Source organism: Anopheles bellator, chromosome 2 (assembly GCF_943735745.2).
Source record: "Anopheles bellator chromosome 2, idAnoBellAS_SP24_06.2, whole genome shotgun sequence".
Classification (NCBI taxonomy): domain Eukaryota; kingdom Metazoa; phylum Arthropoda; class Insecta; order Diptera; family Culicidae; genus Anopheles; species Anopheles bellator.
This window is the reverse complement of record NC_071286.1, coordinates 24,989,019-25,011,124: the sequence shown is the minus strand read 5'-3', so window position 1 is coordinate 25,011,124 and position 22,106 is coordinate 24,989,019. Positions and strand designations below refer to the sequence as shown.

The following is a 22,106-nucleotide window of genomic DNA, read 5'->3' as shown; positions in this document are numbered from 1 at the left end:
AATTAAATATAATTTGAACCCAAAAAGCTGCCATTTTGCTGTACCATCAAATCATTGCTGGAAAACTCCGTACAGCGTCGTGTTTTCTAGTTCCCATTTCGTTGACGCACATACCAATCAAGAAGTCGAATTAACTCGAAACCGAAAACCTCACTTTCAATTTGCGAAATAAAAGTTTCTACTCTAATTGTATCGGGTAAATATAAGCGTCAGAATCAATCACGGCGAGCTGACACGCCAGCGCAGGCGACAAGTTTAACGAGTTAACCGGACCGAACCCGTAGCCGGGTGGCTTACCGTCGGTGCGTCACGTTACATGCTGTTCGAGGTCCGAGGTTCCCGGGTGCATGGGGTGGCATTGCAATCACCCAGCCAAGTGCCACACGCGGCCCGCAGACGCCACTCCTTAGAACAGGCGCCATCGCCTGCCAGCATTAAGTTAATTGTGGGAAAAAGTTTAAATTAGTTTCGAAAACTATTTCTCAGCTTTTGCGCGCCACGCTCGGCGGAAACCGCACCTCGAGCTCGATCACTGAAGCGGGAAGGCGGGAAGGACTCCCCGGTGGTATGTTACCCACAAAATATCGGGCTGCATACGGGCCATAGCACCGGCATCCTTTATCCGGGCCCCAAAAATGGAATCGCTTGCGGACATAGGGGCTTGGCTGACGCGAAGACGTTCGATGAGATAGCCGCTTCAGTTCGGTGCATGGCCGCAAACTACTAGCCCGCAAGGAACCAGGATACACACACCAAGTATCAGGCGCTCACCCGAACCCGGCCGGTGATTCTGTTGCGGACGCAAAAGTTTCACAATCGTTGCACGAAAGCCACAACTATCGGTCTGTCAGGCGCATTAGAGCGCATAAACCTCGCCGGTCGCCCCGTCGGTCGGTTGTACCAGACCAGACGGCTAAGCTCGATGCCCGCGGCCTCCACAGGTTCTCGATCCCGCCCGGCCCAGGCCAGGCGCGGGAGATGAAATTTAATTTATTTGCTAATGTATGCTAATGGGTGTATTAGTGATGTAGATGAGTAGGACCTCTTTTGGGGCCCGAATGTAGCGTTTTGCAGTCGTTTCCGGGGCCCACGATGGACGCAGCGCGGTGACGACGGCGAGGACGATCCCATTTTCCAAGCTTCGGAAAATTCCCGCCCGGTCGACGGCTGGGCCGAAAGATGGTTGAAAAGCGTTTGACAGCACCGTTAATTAGGGCCGAGTGATAATTAGCTCGTTTATTTACGACATGAATTCCATCTGTTGGGATTACATTGACTCTTCGCTGCCGCCGGTCCGTGAATCTCGGGTTTCGGATTTTTCCACTGCCACGATTGGCAGAGGTCCTACCACGTTTTTTGGGCCCCGTTGGGCCGGCACGCGGGTCAGTTTCGTGAGTCGCATTTAATTAGCGCTGGACGAAAGCATAAAGTAAGGAAAATCAATTTGCTTGCGCGGAGACGCGGGTCGGCCATTTAAACCACCCCGTTTGCTGTGTTACTTCGCGAACAACGGAACAACGTTAAGCTGAGTGTGGAGGACAATTTTGAGGAGAACTGTTTTTTAAATCCAGTCCAAAGCATGATTTTTATCGAAGACCCCTGACAAGCGGTTGCGGAAAACATTCAATTAAAGATGGTAAGCCCGGCGCAAAGTTTACGGGCCCGCCGTGAAACAATCCGGAAAGTTGGCCGACATAATCGGCTTTCGGTGGTGCCGCGCGTGGCGATGGCTGATAGTGGCAGCCCCGTCACACTGCGGCTATCTTGTCTTTGGTTGTTCAAACTTGAACTGATACTGTTGAACTTTTGTCGGTCACGGTCACGTCGGAATTCCTCGGAAATGGAAGCCAACATTCGTGGTTCGTTTCGTTACCTGCCACTGTCAAATGGCAGCGGCTAAATCGGGGACAGTTTCCAAACTGTTCAGGGAAACCCTATTGAACCCCGGAGCTGTTGTTTGACGTTCGCCTTTCTGCGCCCTATTCTGCGCCTAATCCACATCAATTGGCCAAAAAGCATTATCAATCACCATACGTGAATTACACCACAGTGGACGGGTCTTTGATCTCATTACGTTGATCAAAATGCATCAACCCCATTCATGATGGGCGATGCTTCGCGTGCTCCGAAAGCGCATTAAACGCTTTACCGGGCAGGGTACGCGGGTGCTAATCATCCGAATGCATCTGGCCAATTGGACCAACTTTTACTACATACTCTATGCTCTCGACCGCTGGTGCTGCTTTTTGCTTCATGCCTCACATCCGTACCGGGTCAATAGAACGAGTTTTTCAACACAAACTACACAGCTTGATGCCTTTTTTTTTTAGGTCACCTTTAATAAAAAAAATAACCGCCAATAATTTATCGCCATCGATTGGGCTTTGGAGTATGCAGCACAGCAACGGGGTGTGCCGTTCCATTTGCAAATGAATCGGATCGGGAGAGTGGCCGCCCCTCATGTGGGTTGATGCTCCGGTCGATCCGGCCAAGGATCAAAGGCCTGTAGCCGTTGGCCCAAACGGTCGGCAAACAGTGGCACGGCGCAAACACAGCTGAACTACAACAAATGCCGGGAAGTAACGGACTCGCCCAACCGTAACTTGTAAGTGGAAAGTTTTGCAGGAAAAAAAGTCTCTCAACTCCAAGTGGGTTGCACCACGACCGGAGGTGAAATAAAAGCTCCCAACGGGCGGGACGAGCGGCAATTACGCAATCAATCGTCACGGGGAATTGAAATTAATATATTTTGTCACCAAATAAATTTATGCACGAAATGCTAATTGACTGGCCATAATTATGCAAACACCGCGCAAGCCCGTCGCCCACACGACGGTGTCCACAAATCGATACTCACCCACCCATCACCGTCGATTGATGGTTATTATCGACAAAACGGTGCCTATCCGAGTGGGGCTCCGGTACAAACCGATCCGGAACCGATCATTAAATTTCTCATCAAAACGATAGACACTCGATCGTTAGTCGGCTAATCTGCGGTGGTTTGAAATTAGCTTGTGGCGTACCCTTTTAGTCGACGGGTCGAGCCGGCAGCGGCAGTTGAAGTGGTCAAAGAATTTAGTTTCCAACATCATCCGGAACTGCTGAAAAGGCCTGTCGATTTGGTCTGCACACTAGCCTGAAATTATGGATCATAAAATTGTATTATTTTAAACAAAATGCCTGACTGCGCCAAACTTCTTATTGAAAGGCTTCGCATGACGAGAATTAATTTAGGCTAACCATTGGGCTAAGCCTAAGTTCCCGCGGCAGCACGAACAGCCGTTTCGGCATTTTATTGAGCCAATAATGTTACGACCTTTTATTGCCACCGTTGTTCGCTCGCCGGACGTGTAGTTAATTATCTTCGGCTCACACCACGCCTTGTGCTCACGCTAAGTTCGCTCATGTCCGGCATAAGCTCGGTCCCGGTACACTGGTGCACGTAGCCGATCATGTCCAAGAATATTTACTAGCGAATTAGCAACGGTTCTCCGGTCCGCATCGCATCGCAGAGTGTTGACCTTTCCTTATCGCCCGGTTCAACCCACCAGCAAAGTTCGCCTCTCTATGCTAACCATCACAAAGACAAGCCAAACATTTTTGGCACAGTTTTTCGGGCCTATTCGGGCCCCGCCGTCCGCGTTGGGACGCTCTGTCATGGCGCTGGTCAAACTATTAAACATTTGTCATGTGCCATTTTATCGTCACGCTTCTATGCCACCATCAATCGCGGGCTTCATTTAAGGGCCGTGTTCTGATGCTCAAAACCAAGCGAAACGATGGCCAGTTCCGGAAAACGCTTGAGAAACGAGATTATTCGTTTAGGGTTTTTTGCACTAGATTTCGCGGCCAATGAGTGTATCTATACAGTGGTCGAAATATCGCAATATCCACGGCCTGACAAATAGCTTAACGTCGCATCAAAAACGCATCGCCCCATGTTCAGGGGCTCAACAGCCGGTTGGCCGGCGGATCCTAGGGGGTGCACGTGGAAACATTTCCGATTATCCACTGTTTCCGGTGCTGACTATCGTTTGTGTCCAGATTTTCGACGATTCGACGGCACTGTCGAAGTTTTCGAGCACCCTCCGGCCCGGGAAAACCCACAAACAGATAATCGCCATCGCCAACGGCGCGGCTTGCGTCATGCGCAACAGCAACAACAACCCAACCCCCAACAACAGTGTTAATGCTCGGGCATTGCTTCGGGATTATGGCTGCAATCGGCTGTACGCAGGCCACTCATCGCAGGCGAAGCATGTGTCGCGCTGGGTGGACATATTTATTTCACCAAATGGATTATTGATTGCGCGCTGGGACACACGCGCACACGCACCCGGGATCCTGGAGCCCCATGAATTTCATATTCATGCTGCCATGTTTATCGCTGCCCCGTCGTCGTCTTCTCGGGCCGAGATTGGGATTGCACATCGTTGTTATTTTTATTGTTCCTTTTGACTTTTTCCGGTCTTAAATCGTTGTCGTTGTCGACACCATGATTGTCACTTTTGGCAATTGTTTTTAATCCGTGAATGGGAGCGCTTTCCTGATACGCTTTGTTTTTTTCTCTCCCCTTTTCCGTTGCCAACGTGTGCCAACAGTGCCGATGGAGAGTACGTGGTGACGACGCTGACCAAAGCGATCCTGCACTACACCGGCAAAGTCATCTGGACCCCGCCGGCCATCTTCAAGTCATCGTGTGAAATCGATGTCCGCTACTTCCCGTTCGATCAGCAGACGTGCTTCATGAAGTTTGGCTCGTGGACGTACGACGGCAATCAGGTAAGTGGGAAGCCACAGCCATCGTCACGGGCTGATGGCTTAACAAAGAATACATAAATAACCGTAATGTAATAGCATTATAATTAAGTACAAAATATGCCCAAAGTCAACGGGCATATGGGCTGAGATGGAAAAGCTAGCAAGTTATGCCATGTGTTCCAATTCCCTGATCCGATACAATGATTCGATCGAAAGCCCAAGTTCGGTAACGACTTCCCTGATGACGGTGGCCCGTAAATCGAAACTTTTCACATTAACTTAAGCCTATGCACGCTCCGCCGCTGCCATATGGTTCCCATTTGAGGGGGGGACTCCTTCCGGTGATCCGGAGCAAAGGTAAAGCAAATTAGGTGCGCGCCTCCATCACTTTGCCGAGGCCCCAGCAATCACCGATTAATAAGAAAGATCTATGGAAAACGATTTCAGTCGTGTTCGCATCGCTGAAAGGCTCGCACGAAAGTCCCTCGTCTTTCGCCGGCCCATGAAAATGCAAAACACAAAGCGATCCCCGGTTGCCGGGGATTTGGGATGAATCTTAATTTAACCCGAAACAACGGGACTTGTCAGCTCTGCTTAGCAGCAGAACGAGACTTACGACAACTTCCGTTTTGTGTCCACAGTGCGCCATATAGCGCCGTGTTCCGCCAAGAAACCCAAACTCGAGCCTTTATGCTTTGTTTTTCTATGGCCCTTCACCGTATTTCCCTTTTCTCTTTTCCACTTTTTGGCTCCGGCTCGGCGCAGCCGAGTTCGGACATCGGGTCCCGCAGCACAGAACAAAAAAATTGTAAGAAAATGTAACATGATTTATGTTCGACTTCTGAATTTGTTGCTTACGCTTTTCATTACCATTATCAGGCGTACGCCTAAACTGAACATTAATTATGTAGTTTGGCCCGGCCCTCGCTGGCCGTTGCCGTCCGTTTGGCGAATGCCCGGGGCGCGCCCCTCTCAAGGCATCCGGTGCAAGCTACGCATAATTAAAAGCGAAATTTGCGTTCAAAATTGTTGGCCAAACAGAAGGAAAAAAAAAGTGGCGACGCGCTACAATTAATCAGCAGCAAATCCAGTTTGTCAAAGTGCACGTAAACAAACGAAAGTGCCCCTCCAGCAGCTCCTTGCTGTTGGTCGAAAATTGAAAAATGTGGTAAACAAGCAGTAAAGGGAAAACCTACCCCCCAAAAGAGCCTGTCTGTCGTGGCGCCGGGGAAAAAACCGCTCGCAACGCTCACTGTATTGGAGAAGAAAATTATGGCTATGTAAACAGCAACATAATCATTGATGTGAATGATAGAAAAATGGACGAAAAGAAACTGAAACATCATTGGCTGACCATTGTTTGCGGGGTTTCCAGATGAGTGAGAAAGAGAGAGTTAGAGAAAGAGAGAGAGAGATCGGGAGAGACCCGAGGTCCCAGGACGGTCGGGCACGGCGAGGACGCAAATTACCAGCCCCAAACCGTAATGCAAACTTTCATCATTAATCCAGCGAGAAAGTATGCTGCAGCCAGTCAGCCGGCCGTTAATGGTGTCGACATTGGGTAGCAGAAAAGATAAGCAACAAAAAAAAAGGGAAAGAAACAGCAGGACAGAAAATGACGATGATGAACTGGGTCGCTGTCAACGGGAGCCAACTTGCCTCGCATCGGGCCCGAGTCCTCTCCCGTCCCCTCGGCCCGTCTCCTGAACGCTCCTGGATGTTGGATGGAAGTTGGATGAAAGTTAACACCGGCTGGCTTCGAACGTCGGAAACGAACAAAAAAGGAATGCAACAGAAAACACGAAACGAAGCCCGCGTTAAACCCTTCACCTCGAAGTAAACTTACGCCGGTGTCGGTCGGCCAGAAGAGCAATCGGGGCTTGGACGGAGCCCGCGCTCACTGGGGAAAATTAATAACGGGGCACTAAGAGCAAAAATAAACTTCTTATTTTGTCAAACAATCATCGGGCGCCAGAGTTGACCCAGGCTCGGGGGAAGGGCCGACGACTGTGCCCGTTTGTTGGCAGTTAATTTTCTCCCCGAACACCGCCCAACTGCCCGAACCCGGATCCCTGGGACTCCCAGAGCGGGAAAACCGATCACACGGATTGCGATGAATGGTTGAATTGATTGGTGAAATGGTTGCCATAAACGAGCCACGATTTGTTCAGCGACCGTAGAGAGAGCGAGAGAGAGAGAGCGAGTGAGGGAGATTGGACGGCAGAGCGCTCAAATACGTCATCGAACGTCAACATCCGAGTGCGACCGGAAGTGGGCCCTCGGCACCCCGCAGTTCGGTGGAAAGTCGCCCGGCACCGGCGTTTCAGCTGTCTGTGGCCAAGGAATGACAATATTTGCCACTTTTTCGCACACTTTTCCACTCCATTCCTTGCGGAGGTGTTCATCGCGTGGCCCTGCCATTGCGGGAGAACGCGGGTGCGGGATGCTCGAAGAACACTTCCGCGACCTCAACATAAATACACTTTCTCAGTTGATTGCTTCATTTTTACTTTTCCGATCGGAACCCGAAAGGTTAAAAGCCGTTTGCCGACGTTCGCTAAACAACGTGGTGACAAATGTAACCGTTTTGTGGGTGTGTGTGTCGACTGATGGCCGTTTGATTCGTTCCCTAGTCGTGCTGGTTGTGTGCTCGGTGAAAGAAAGTAATTTCCCATTTGTAAACAGGGGACGGTCCGCTGGAAGGAGCACGGTAGGGACAATAAAAACTAAGGATTTTTCGATTTTTCGGGCACCTATGGGGAGTTTTGTGAACGGAGTTTCACTTCAAAAATGGTCCTTTATGTGCCGCTTATCGAGAACTCATTTCAAAGCACCCTTCCAAATTGATTGAACCAGCAAAAGAGCGGACGGGCGGAACTAATTTGGATAATGCATGGATTGTACCAGATTCCTTGACGCAATCCGACATAATGTATGCTGCTGAGTTCTAAAATTTTTAAACAATCATTGAAATGAGTATAATCTAATCCTAGCAAAGCCCCCGTCTCAGTTATTACGGTAAACGGCACCGTAATGTTTCTACGCCATGTTGACGCGAAACATATTGAAGCGTTCTCGTAGCTTGTAACTGCACTTCCGATCAATGCCTTTCGATCGACCGCCATTATGACCGAGTGACGCACGCTAGGCCAACCCTTCATTCCGTTGAGTAATTGCCGTCAGTATGATGATTACGTGTTGATAAAATCGACCCCTTTTCAAGCCCGACCCGAGATGACAAACGATCCCCGAAAAGTCGAACCCGAGCCGAGGAGAAAGGATGATCAATTTTGCTCACTCCATGACCGCTGCACCTCCAAAAAGGGGGTGGCCGATCCTATTTCAAAGCTCGGGTGTCGGTTCGGTCCGTAGCTATAGATCACTCAAACCAGCGGTGTCAGAGGGGCTCCAATAAGAAGGCCTGTTCTGAAGCAACCGTAGGTGACGAAATAGGAAACCGGACGAACCAAACACCAAAAAAAAACAAAAGATGGCCCGGAAAAAGGATCATCAACTTTTCAGCCGGTCACCGGACTGGCAGCCACCGGACCGGACACAGCAAACCCAATGCGTCGCGCCGGTGGCAAGTGAGACAAATTGACGAAAATATGATTTTTATGCTTTCTCCGTTCGCACTGCTGTTGCCTTTCCCGGTTCACTGGCTAACATTTTGCAATTTAACAGTCCCCCGTTGCAGCGGGGCTGTGGGTCCACAACGTGGGGAAGCTCATAAAAAAGGGGCGCGAGCGATCCATAAAAAGATGCCGGACGGCGATAAGTAGGGCGCAAGGCGCAAGCCGAAGTCACCGGAGGCACTGTGACGCCGCCAGAAGCACACTCTTTTTCGCCTTCGGACTATTGATGGGAAAAGTTCGCAAGGTTCCGCTTCACCAGTGCGCCAGCTATTTGCTTCCTCTTTTTTTCTACGCTCTCTTCCGGTGACAGTTTTGCCGTCGTTTTTCTTGTTCCGTCGCTTCTCCCTTTCGAGGTTCGTTCGTTTTCCGCAAACGAGTCGCCATTTTTGAGTGGTTTTGACTTTTTTCGACCGGTTCGAGACCATAAAACGGCAGACGGTAAACGGAGTGAGAATGTTTCGTCGAGTGCATTGGGTGCGCCCCAAGTGGCCAGCTCGCTTACCTTGCCCTGTGCCTGGTACCGGTCGAGAGGCGGGCGGGTCAAAGCACTTGACGAATTTCGCCCAATAAAACTGCCATCCACCACCATTAGCATGGCCACCGTAATGGGCGAGGGGGCCACTTTTTATTTCCTGCGCGCGGCAGATTTGAATCAATTCCGCTCCGGCGCAAACGCTATCAAAACATAATTCGAAACGAAATGTAAATCTATTCCAGGCGCGCCGCGCGGCGACACTGAGTCGGCCGAGCCTGGCTGCCCGTCGACTTGGAACGAGCTTAACGTTTTAAGATCATCCCGGGTTCTCGGGGAACGGTCGCGGCGTAGGTTGTAAAACCGTAAAAGGAAGCAATCGGTGGAAGCGAATGTTTGTTAAAATTCCACCATCAACTTCGTGACCAGTACTCCAATTTCGGCGCGACCAGTGCTTTAATGAAATCGTTATGCATCTCCAAACGTCTTCAAAAGTTTTTTGTAGCATTAAAGTTATTACCATATTTTTGGATCAATTGCATTGCACTAAAGGGGAGCCGGTATTACTGTGCTGTCCAGCATCTTTCTATCATTTGTTTCGGATTTACAGAAGTTTAAAGAAGAAAAAAAACCTCCTGAAAGGATCTACAAGATACTCATCAGCAATGAGAGCTTTAATACTTAAACAACTATCCGAATACTCTGAACTATTTGTCCTCCATTCATCACCCGATGGCGATTTGTCTAGGCGGATTGATGAACATTACTCAGTTTTAGCTGGCTAATCTTTGCTTATTGGCTTATTTAAAAATAAATCGATGCAGAACGAATTTGATTTGCAATACCAACAGATAACGAATGTCCAGAGACAGCTTAGAAATCAAAATGGCCGAGAATTCGGCTACTAAAACTCTGCCTCAAACGCTAATTAGTAAAACAACCATTCAAAGTGGACAACATAGCAGCATACAAAAATTGACTTTCAAACTCCTACTCACTGTCCAAATGTTTTGCTGCATCGCCCGACGGCGATTATGTTGCCATTAGCCGCCAGCATTGCCAAATTCCATCGAATTATGACAAACATTTTCCAGTGAATCCATTTGCACGAAAAACACATCTTAATGGGCCGTGTGTGGGCGAAGATCTGAAGCCCTTTTTCATGCAATCAAGCGGCCCTCATTACCATTTCGCTCTGAGTGGCACAGAAATTAAACCTTTCCCCGAACTGCCACCGCCACTGGACGCCCTCGAGCGATCCCGTGAGTTAATTATTTGTTTGTTATTTTGCCGAACGAAAGGGGCCCACGCCATGCGCATCGCACCCACCACGAGCATTTGGCCCGGAACCGCCCATTTGGGCCCAATTTTTTCGCCATCCACTTCTGTTTGGCGCATAAATCCCATGAACCCGAAAGTCCACAGGGACGAGTGTTCCGACCGCGGCCAAAGCCGACCAAGCCCTATGCTTCGAATTAGCACTCCGCGGGAACACGCTCCGGCGGCCGGGTTCCGCCGGGTGCCACAAAGTCGGCCCGTCATTGTCCGGCGACCCCGGCCACCACAGCTTTGGCTTATCGGAAAAGCTCCATCGTCATAATTTAATAAGTTTCCTACGGTACACGGCATGGGGCACACTGCAGCGACTGCGGCCGACGGCGACGACGATGCCCCATTTTTGTTTCGTGCCGCTGTTAAAAGCCGGGCCCTCCCATCCTAGCTGCCCGGGCCGGCGATCGCGACCGCAGGAGGCGCTTTTCGATGATGGTATGTAATTTGCAGAAAATCCCGGTGACCCCCCTCACGGGGCGGGCCGGTGCGGTCAACGCGCCCTGAGTGCGCCAGGCAGGGCAATGTTGTCTGGCCTATTATCTCTGGCCGGATGTGCGAGTCCTCGCGGAGTCAAGTGGCCCCTGTCGCGTTTATCGCCGCGCCCTATCTGATGCTCCGTGGCGTGGCTCTTCCAGTCGGTTGCACCCCGGCAGCGTTAGCGCCTTATCTTCCGGGTGTTCCGTGTTTAGTTTTAAGCTCTCTCTCGCACCCGTCACGGCAGGGCGGCTAAGAGGGCGCCTGGTAAGATGCCTGGGCCGAGGATTTACTGCCCTAAGTACCGGAAGGAGGCGAAAGAGCGAAAAAAAAGCGGGCCATCTCTGAACCCCGGGAACTGTTCCAAAGTTCCAGCTTCCGCCAGTTAACGATGGGCACCACCGTCTGTCTGCGCCAGCGTCGTCCCAACGCGTTCTTCCGTGGTCCTCGTGGGTTGCGCAGCTTCCGTGACCATCACTGTGCGGTGGACGAGCAAAACTTGAGTGCCGGGTTAACGGGATGCCTTTTTTTGCCCCGGTTACGCCAACGTTACTGGCCTGCAATCGGCCCATCTATCTTCACGTTCCACTGCCAGCCACGGCGCAGCGGCATTATTTATGCTCTCGTGTTATCATTAAATTGCATCTTTTCGTGTAATTCAATTCACCGCCAGAGCCAAGTCATGGGGTCCGACCCGGAGACGGCGTCCTTGCCAGCGTGGACCCTTAAAAGATGTTCCCTGCGGCCTTCGGAACACCATGGAGTTGAAACCCTCAGGCCGCTGCTTGTTGCAGTGGCGCACTCGGAGCACTCGCAAAGGTAGCATCATTATGAGGGTAGATGTCCACACCAGGTAGTCCGGAGGTTCCGGCTCCGTTCAATATGCAAATTGGCGGTGCCGCATTAAGTATATTGAACCTTTATTGAACAATAACTGAGAGCCAGAGTGCCCGGGTTGCCGGTTCCGCTACGGCACTATCATGGAATCGCCGGTCGGTTAAATTGATTTTTTCTCTGCCTTCTTCTAACGTCTTCTGATATTAATGTAATAAAAGTGATATACACGCAGTCGTTGGCCCTCCCCCGGGGGAAGGAAGTTCTCTCCAGCACAGTGACTCTAAGGCCCTTGGCGCGCCCAGCTAACATAAACTATTGCGGCGGGCGAGTATCGAACCTGGAGAGAGTGTTTTAATAACACTTCAGTCCAGAAGCTGCCACCGAGACCACCAAGATGGTGGCCATGAAGCTAATTCAACCGACGACTACGACAACGACGGCGACGACCACGGCAGACTCCTTAATCAAATGGAGCGTAACTCTCGGGCGCTACGGATAACGCGACTTGGGGAACTAAGCCGGAAAGTTCCGCGCCCGGCCACATAAAACAACACTAAACTACCGAAACTACCGTCGCCGTAGTAATTCTGGTTTCAGTTCCGGGCGTGTGATGCCGGCGGTTTGAGAGCCGGCGCCACAATCGCTTCATTTACTAGCCTTAATAAATTATTGTGAAATTTTATTAGGACACTCTCGGGCCGAACTGCGCTTTTATGTGCCACAAGTACAGTTTATGGGGATGTCGGGAGTCGGGTCTGGTCCACCAAAGCGCTAGCCGTCGGATTAACCGCCGAACAGCAGTCCGGACACTTTGTTGACGGGGAGCACATTCTCCACCACCTTGCCGACCGAGCCGAGGCCTTCGCCGAGGAACGAGCAGGACACGGACTTGAGGGCCTCCAGTTGGGCTCCCCAGATTGACAGCTGACAGAACCTGGGCGGGAAGATCGGATCGGAATCAGGTGACGGCCATGGGGCACGTGACGCGGAACGTACCTGAAATCATTGTTCACCGCAATCTTGTCGCTGATCTTCACGAACGGTGTGCCCTTGCTGGAGAAGCCCTTGAACAGGTTGTCCTGGTGCATGCTGCTGACGTTGAGGTACGCAAACTTGGCAACGAACGAAGCGAACGACTTCCGTGCGTTCAGATCGGCGGCCGAGCTGAGCGTAGCGCTCTGCACCGGGTTGCCGAACAAGTCCTGCGTGTCGAACAGGATACCCAGTTCGTCACCGTGCGCTACCAGCTCCATCGGGGCCCCGTTGGTGCCGCTCTTGGCCACGATCGGCAATCCGGCCAGGAAGTCTTTGCCGTGTGTCCGCTCCGACCGGTAGTCGAAGCTGTACATGAACGCTTGCGAGCGCTTACTCCAGGTCTGAGCGGACACGACGGCGGGCAGATTGAACAGGGCATCGGTCGTGGCTTCGACCAGCTTGCCCAGCACCTGCATGACGTTCCAACCGCTCGGGACCTCCAGGTACTTGTCCAGCTTCAACACACCGCCGACCGATTCCAGGGCCTGGACCTGCTTCTCGAGCCCGAGGAAACCCTCCAGGCCGACCAGACCGCTCGTCTTGCGCAGGAAATTCGTGGCACCCTTAAACACGGACTGGATCTCCTTGACTGCAATGCGGAACCGGAACCCCTCAGGCATCAGGCACGATGGCAGCCAAACCGTCGTTACTCACCATCGATCGCGTTCGCCGTCTCGTCCTTCGTGACCCCGATGAGCAGCGGGATCTTGGGGAAGTCTCCAGCGCCCAGCGACGTCTCCGGTTTATCCGTGAGCAGCCCGAGCAACCCGCGCGCATCGTCCTTCTCCTCCACGACCGGGTTCAGCCCGGCCTGCGGTGTCATACCGTTGACGATCTTTTCGCCACTGAACCGCTCCATCTGCAGCCCGTTGTCCATCAGCACGATCTCGTTCGTCGATTTGGTGCGCAGACACTTGACCACTTCCGTTTCGTTGCCCGCCATGCAGTGGTGTTGGCTGGTCGCTTCTCGGTACGTTTCGACCGGTTCCCGCTCGTACGCGTTCGGTTGCAGCGACGAACCGGACATGGCCACTACACCGCTCACCGAACTGCGGGACATGCTGGCCGACGCCAGGATCATGGCTGCGTTCGCACCGGATCCGTGGCCCACGAGCTTGATCTGGGCCGGATCTCCTCCGAACCACGAGATGTAGTCCTTCACCCAGCGTACGGCCGTGGCCATGTCGAGTAGGGCCAGATTGCCGGAAAAGTCCCGGCTACCGTCGCCGATGATTCCGAACGAGCCGAGCCGATACTGGATCGGTACGAAAATCACCCCGTTGGAAGTCAGTGGCTCCGCACCGTACTGCGAAGCCGACCCGTACCGGTATCCGCCTCCGTGGATCCACACCACCACCGGAAGTCCCGTCGTTTCGTCCGGCATCTGCGGTGTGAAGACGTTGAGCAGCAGACAATCCTCGTGGCCGTACACCCGGTACGGATTGTTCGGGTCCGGCTGCGGACAGGGTGGACCGTTGCTGGTCGCGTTCACGTCACCCTTCAGATGCAGGAACCGTGGCCGGGCGAACCGATTCTGACCGGTCGGAGAGTCGGCGTAGTGGATACCCCGGAACGAGTAGAGCCCGGACGTCCGGCTACGTGTACCCTCGACGCGCGCTGCCCGTCCTGCGACACGCACAAACACAACGGGATCATCGAGGGGTGGCGTTGCCGATCGGATGCCACCGACGATCGCCTCCACAGGGGCCACCCTCAACAACACCAGCCCTGCCAGGGCCGGAGCTAGAAATAGTAGCGAACTCCGCAGCATCGCACGTTTCGAGGCCACAATCTCCGGAGAGCAACTGAACTGGAGGCGTCCGAGGCGACCGCGCGCACTTCAACACCATCCGACTTCTTATCGTTTATCGTTGGGCAAAAGCGATGCCTGGCGGAGCCTTATGCTGGTCGGTTTTGCGAAAATGGAAGTCCAAATTTTGCGCATGCGATTTATTTTGAGTTCTTGCTCAAGGTTTGGCATCGTTCTTATCATCGTTTGCGTGGTGTTGTCTTTTTATTCCTTTCATTTTATTTCCTTGTTTCTTACTATTTCATTATCATTACTAGCATATTGCAATCGTTTTGGAGCAAATACAGTTTGTAACTTGTTTTATAAGTCTTCTTCCATGAGAATATATGAGTCTCTACGAAAAGTACAGGGTGTTCCATCACGACCCATACTATTGGAATGTTAAATAACTCCAACATTATTCTGTCAATTTTGAGAAATTAGTTAAATTCTAAAACGTTAATTTATGCCGTTTTAGTCAAAATAGGGGGCTAAAATTGTAGCTCTACATTGAAAATAATCGTTCAACGCTGCAAACTGTGCGTGCTTATTATTGCCGATTTTCTTCTGAATTCTTTCTGTGGGTCAATTCGAAGAGTAAAGTTTATGCCAACCAACCGAAGACCATTGAAGGACTGAAAGCTAAGACAACAGCAGAATTTTTATTCCGCTTATTCTGTGTAAATTTTTACTAAACGGCATCTTGTTTATCTTGTGTAAATCTTGTTCTTGTAAATCTTGTTCATTTGTCAAAATCGACTGACAAATAGCGGAGTTATTTACCATTTCAATAGTATGGGTCGTGATGGAACTCACTGTAATTCCTATACAAAGCTCATCGGTTTTCTTTATCAGTTTGTTTATTTTTATGCTGAGAATGTCTTACGATACAGCGATTGCACTTAACTATACGTTTCAAGCATGATAACTTTCTAGTTCTTATTTCAAATGGTTCCGAAACTATTCCACCTGGCGCACGTGGACGTTTGAAAACTTTTGAGCATTCGCCATATCCAAAGTTTCGGTTTTTATACGTCCACCACTTCCATTCTACTTTACCTCAGCATAGATAACACAGAGAATGGAACCGTGTGGAACAATCAACCAACTTGTGTACGTTGAAAACTGTTTCGCGTCGGTCCACGGCCGGCCGGATTGAAGCGCCGCAAAACAACGGCAAACCCAAATAATCTCTTTTCGTTCGACCGGCTCCCGCGCCCTGCAGGGCCACCGGCCGACGATTCGGAAAGAGAAACATTTGCATTCGTCGGTTCTGTCGCGCTATCAACATTTGTCCCCCGACTCCCCCGTTATGCTGGCACCCCCACGCCGGCAGGGGGGCGATAAAAGGGAAGCAGCCAGCACGCTTTTGACCCGTTTATGCTCTGCAGAGGCACTCACACGAGGCCCGTCACGGCCGCAGTCGGTCGGTGTGCCATCTGGCACCTTTCGAACGGCGATGCAGCGGCGAACGAAGGCGTGTCGTTGGCGTACCATTGCACCAAAAAACCGGGGACCAAAACAAAACGTAAATTGAACGTAATAAATTACTACGGAACCGGTCAGGACGAATCTTGGGAGCCCTCACTCTCAGGGGCCGTGGCCCCCGGGCCACATGAGCGAGTACTACTACCGTGCAAAACGTATGCTATCATGTTTTATTTACCCTGTCGTCGCTTACGGAACCCAGCCCGGCCCGGCCTCGTCCGCGTCCGCTTCCGGATAGTGGGGTTTTTGGCAACGACGATGTTTTCCGGGGTGTTTCGCTGCTCCGTTTTATAGCCATCTAAACTGACACCCACAGAGCCTGCCACGTAGCGTCTCAAGCCGGCCGCTGCCGAGCTCTGGGATGGACAACGGATGAATATAGTTTCGGTCTTTATTGTTATTATTATTATTGAATGCATCGATTCACTGCCCGCTCTACGCCCTCAGACGCCCGAAAACTTTCCCAACTTCGTTGGGTCGGTTTTATTGCGAAACATTTTACTATCGCCGGGCCGCGTAACAGAAAGCCGGCCCCTGAACTATGATGCGATCCGGAGGCCGGTGCTCCGCCACATGTTTATGGTGTAATCAGAGAAGTAGTGAGCGACGAATACGGTTTACTTATTGGCAAAAATAAAATGCAATTACCTTGTAGCAGCAGCATTGGCCAATTAAGTAGATGACAGACGCCACGGCCAGAACGGTTCAAGATGGATGGCCTTAGCTGACTCTGAAAGATTCAGGGTGCCGAGAGTTGCCAAAGTGAAGACATTTTAAGTGCGACACTCAAACTGATTTGCAGGATCGTTCTTGCCAAACGCCGTAGGTTAATTTTCAATGCATCGTTGAATGTTATGTCTTTGTTTGTCTAGACACTGCGGGGTTTGAGAGATGGTGCATTGCCATCCGAGTTTTACCCATCCCTCTGACAACAAATACCACGACGGAAAGAAAAAGTACGAAGATGCGACCCGAAAATCGGAAGATCGTCAAGATCGAGACTAAGTTCAGATCATGCGCCCAGGACATCCGACCAGCCAACGAAATAGATAAAATCGGTTAGACATCGTCACAGTCACCTGACGTCGGTGGATTATAAAAAGTTATTCTGATGCGATAGAACCTGAATGGAGAGTCGTAAAACGAAGTCCCTTCTACAGCAATACTGAAGAAACTTCACATCTCGAATACCGGAGGCGATAGGAATGCAGCCCAACGAAACAATATTCTAGAGATCACGGTTCAGAAAAGCAACGTTGTGAAAGCCGATCGAGCGATCAGACGGATCGGAAAGCCGAAATATTACGACACATGAAATCCGTGGGAACATTGACAAACACTGGAGTAGGGATCCTTGGTCTGCGTACGTCGCGGACTCGACAGATTTAGTATAAATACGAACCTCAAATAAAAACATACGAGCAGTATCGAGTTGCCAACAGAGCAGTGCTGAACTTTGTGGACTGGATTACGGAATCTATCCCGCTGGGAACAGATCTTCAAATCCATAAGAAGGAACAGGACATGAATCATCAAATAAGTGCAAAGTGGCAAAGAGTGCATTGTGAACACAACACAAGTGAACGTGTGCATTGCGAAGAAGAACAAAAGAAATTCATCACCCAAAACTTGGGAACAGTGACTAAATGCATATCACATGTATATATTGTAAAAATTTAATAAGAGAAAGCAAACCAAGAGTACAATAGAAAAGCACCAGAAACTTCCGGAAAAAAGTTGACAAAGCTGGAAAGATGGTATTATTGTATGTCATGTGATAAGTACATGAACGATTGTCCTTTAACCCTCACTATAGGCAGGGCGAATTGAGTTTGTGTTTTTAATGACCGATCGAGTATTACGTACGCGAATACTTATTAATGATAGAGGTGAATTGTCAAACCGAACGTCGGAGAGTAGACAGTGTTTTACGATATTATAACCATTGTTGAACGGTTCCCGAAAGCGATTATTGAAAGCGATCGACACGAATGTTGTTCTGATCAACTATGCGGTATCGCCATACTCATTGCTCATTCAGCGTGCTCATGAAAAACATACGTAATTCTATAAAAATAGTTAATAGTTAAACTACTATATGCATGTATGTTACAAAATTTCCCTCATATAAAATTGTATGTTACAAAAAACAGCTTTATAAATCTTCTCCTTTTTTGGTTTCTAAGGTTTAAATGATTAAAGAACCTCTTTGTCAGGACCTCGGACAAAGAGTAAAATTCACCGTTTTCCAATCTTCACCATATTAGCATTAATAATTTAATTTTAATAAGCTGTAGGGCAAAATATCAAGACAACGAATCTTCTACAGAATTAAATTCTTAAAATAGACTACCCGAGCGTTGCGATGTATATTTTACTTAATTTTACGACTCCCTCCGCGGGAGCTCGGATTGGAGCGTGTTTATTAGATCCGGCGCCGGTGGTGCCTCATCTATATTTCAGCTTCTAGCCAAAACACCCACATGTGCGTGCGTACGTGTGTGTGTGTTAATAATTCATAGCGAATCGTCCGAAACACCCAGCGACCGAGGGGCCGTTTGTGACAGACACCTTCGCCCGCACACGCGCCCCGATTGCCAATGGTGGCGGCCGCCGGTTTTCGGAAGCTGCGCCGGATTATTGGAAATCATTTCAAATCCAATTTGTCAGCTGAGTACTCCCGTGGGTGGGTGGTGGTCGGGGTGTGGCGCGGAACGGGACAGCATAACCGACGACAGCAAACACCCTCGATTTGTCATGATTTGCTGCGAAGCCGCTGGCCGCCCGGTAACGCCGGCGAAGACGACGCCGAGGAATGTGTTATCGTCGCGGGTGACCCTGAAGCTTTGGGGCGGGGCGGCTGCCGCGGGACCATGTTGTGGCATGCGTGTTGACACATATGCACAAGCCTTATCGCTCGGCCATGCTCCCCGCGTCAGCCCGGCCACTCGGTTTCGGTTGGCGAAAACACGACGCCGTCGACGCATATTTCTGCCGACAGCCCCGGGGGCGTGGAGCCGAGGCGAAGCCCTAAGATAAAGGCGCCGTTTCATATTCATGAAACTTTATGATTTCCGGAACTCCCCACAGGGGTGGCCGCTGCGCTCCGGTCCCGTGCCGCAAACCCCCGGGCCCGAAAAGTTCTGTAACGCCGGGCGCGTTCCATTTTCGTGGCGGAATTTCGGCCACATTTCGACTGTTCGCATTCCTTCGCCGGTCACATGGCCGGGAAGAGGGGGTCTCAAGCAAGGTGGCAAGCGCCGCGGCCCCCGCCGGCATCGCGTGCCGCGGGCCAACAACGATTTTCATAATTTCATATTTGTATGCATGGAAATAGGGGGTTTGCCCGATTCTCGTGCAAAAGCCTGGCCAGAGCCAGAGCCGGCCGCATGCCAAAGGTCAGTCCGACGCCCGAGGGGGTCGGTGCTCGGGAAGGGAAGTTATGCTGTCAGGATGTGAAGCATACGCTTGCGGAACAATATACATTTATGGCTCTCGCCCGGCCCAAGGTGAGCGGAAGAGCCGAGCCCACTGGCCGCCCAAAGTGGCACCGGCAGCGGCATAGGAATTTCTTATGCCCTCTCCCGGAGGCAGGGATCCGGAGGCCCCGGAATCATTTGTCTGCATCTCGGAGGTTTCGATCGCACACACGGAGATTATCGCCCTACCACAATTTGCCCGGCTTTGTCCAATATGGAATTACCTTTCCGAACGGTGGTCGGCCAGGTCGGCAAACAAATCGTTTGCCCTTTTCGGTGTCGATCAGGTGACGGTGATAATGCCGATTCCCGCTACCGGAACGCGCCGGATGTGCAAATGAGCATAATTTCCTATGCCAGCGTCCGAATCTGTGGAGTCACACTTCGATTTAACGATTTGAGGATCGAAAACCGGGGTCACCCCCAACCCTTGAAGCCCGAGGATAACCGTACGCTGCGTTCGCTATGGTAGTGGCTACTAACAGACAACCTAAAACACAGCACCGAAGGACAATAATAAATGGCCGTGTTACGCGAGAATCACAAAATTGAATACATTTGGACCGCTGTTTTGACATTCGACAAAAAAAACTTCACGAAATGGACCACGCAGCTTTCTTTTTCTGTTCACAAAAAAAAAACACACCCGAGTGGAGCTTATGGCGAAACGAATTCGGACCCGGAACATCCGGGCTGGTCCGGGAGGGGGTCCGTCCCCGGTCAAATCAGTCAAAATAAGCCTTCGCTGGGTTTAAGAGAGAGACAGAAAGAGAAAGCTGTTTAAAAAGTTCCTGCCATCCATCAATCCGCACACACATATACAGGCCAAACAAAAGCCCATGTGCCAGGCTGGAGATAAAAGTGTGAAAAATGAGACGGCCAACTGATATGGGACAGCATTACACAACATCAATAGCCTATATTAGGCCATGTGAAAAGTCTGTGCACTTTTGTCGCTGAATGAATGAATGTTTGTCTGATGTCGTATATGAAATGGCTCTTACACTGTATCTGACCATTTGCATCGATTTACTTGTTTTTTCTCATAGAAATGTATCTAATTTCGTTATTTCAAATATATTATATTACTGTGTTCGTCTGATTCCTGATCTGATCTTCTGATCTTTTAAAAATTAGCGTGACAATTTAGTACAATTGAGATATTCAACGTTTAGTACTACGGAAAAGTATGAAATCATTCATGAAAGGCAGGCTATGCAAACCACATTTGTTGTTGACATTTGAAAGTAAATTTACACGCTGTCTATAGAAAATTGTGCTAACATTTTGCGACATCTAAATATTGATACGTTCATATCGTTCTCAATGAATGTCTAATAAATAATAGAGTACGAAATAAGTGCAACGAACCACCATAAAAGACTCCAAAGTAAGTAATAACCGTGTACAACGGTGGACTACGGTGAAGTGAATCTGTTTTGCAGCAAAAAATCGTTAACAAAGCAGCCTTCGAAGATGAAAGACAAAGACATCTGAACATTTCTCCTCCAATGTAAATTATTAGTTGAAAAAAAGGAAGAACACTTGTAGCGAATCACTTTTTGCACAACCTAGAGCACCACACCAGGAACAAGTCAATCCCTTCTAAAGCCGACAATCCGGCATCGAACCGAAAGCTAATACTAGGGCGCGTAGCTTGAAAGAAAAACAATCGTATAAAAAATCACAAACCCGATGACCGATGGTAACGTCTTATCGATGCATGGCCCATGGTGCACAGTAAGCGGGAAAAATTGTGCCTAAAACGCATAATTTTACAATCCTTCAGCGATCCCTCGGCCGTCTGTGTTTTTCTTTTCCTCGCGCGATGTACGTGTTGACTTTTCTCTGCCCTGCCCCGAGCTCCCGAGGGTTCCGTGCTCCCCAAGAGCTCTATCGTTCTGCACCCTCTCGAAGAAAAATGATGGGCCTTAATCCGGCATCCGGAAAAAAGGTCCACGAAATGGGGAACCACTTTTCCGAAAGGGTCGCCCGATGCGCCCGGGTCCTGAGAAGTATCATTTTGGAACCCGTGCCCCGTGCGCTGCGGAGAAAAGGCGTGAAAGTGTACAACTTATGGGTGGTGTGTAACTTTCCCTGTTCCGTGCCCAATCTTCTTCTCGCTGTCTCTATCTGCTTCTCTCCTTATCGAGATTAAAGTCCGCCTTCCAGAGTGTGCCGCTTCGTTCTATGCGGGCATTTTATTTCTTTTTAAAATGGACCAAAATCCTTTTTAGCACACAGTTCCTTGTGGAAAACGCGCCAAAAGGGGGGAAGGCAGGCGACTAGATAATCCTTTTGGCGAACGGAAACCACTTTTCGGCCCCTGTGGCATCGCAAACGATCCCGGGATCCCGGTTCCCCCTAACGTGTGAAAGATATGGCGGTCCACCCAAGTCCTGGTGTCCTTTTTGGTGGGTCACTGTCTTTCGACACTTTTTTGCTCATTCTCGCATTATTCTCTCTCGCTCGCTCTCTATCAAATTCTTCGTTTTCTCTGTCGTCTCAAGGAAAGTGTCATGAACTGCCGATTCTCCTCGAGCGCGAGCCTTCCACCATCTTGTTTCCCCGGTTTCCGGTGGCCAACCTTCCGAGAAGGGGGGGCTAAGAAGGGGCTGACGAAAAGCCCCAGCTGCCAGGCTTCACAGATTGGACGGAGTGTAAGACAAATAAAAGTGAAGATGGGAAATGGGAACATAAAAATTTACGACACTCGGTAAATTGAATATAAATTCGAGGCTAACTGTACACACGGCGTCCCGGAGGCCCGGAGCAGCCCGAGGTTGGTGCTGGGTTGAAAT

The 22,106-nt window shown here is 50.2% G+C and overlaps 2 protein-coding genes across 2 annotated transcripts in view; one reads left to right on the top strand and one right to left on the bottom strand.

Annotated features, from left to right (window-relative positions):
- The window catches only part of LOC131212519 (acetylcholine receptor subunit alpha-like 2), a 38,358-nt gene that overhangs the window by 10,358 nt on the left and 5,894 nt on the right, over positions 1-22,106 (top strand). The window contains exon 4 of the mRNA XM_058206414.1: positions 4,605-4,785. Coding sequence (XP_058062397.1) covers positions 4,605-4,785 — 181 coding nt within the window. The remainder of the gene's footprint in view (positions 1-4,604; positions 4,786-22,106) is intronic.
- Positions 12,190-14,320, bottom strand: LOC131212518 (carboxylesterase 5A). The gene is made up of 3 exons (XM_058206413.1): positions 13,204-14,320; positions 12,511-13,138; positions 12,190-12,448 (listed from the first exon to the last, which is right to left on the bottom strand). The coding sequence occupies exons 1-3, from the start codon at positions 14,318-14,320 to the stop codon at positions 12,298-12,300; spliced, it is 1,896 nt and encodes a 631-aa protein (XP_058062396.1). The 3' UTR covers positions 12,190-12,297.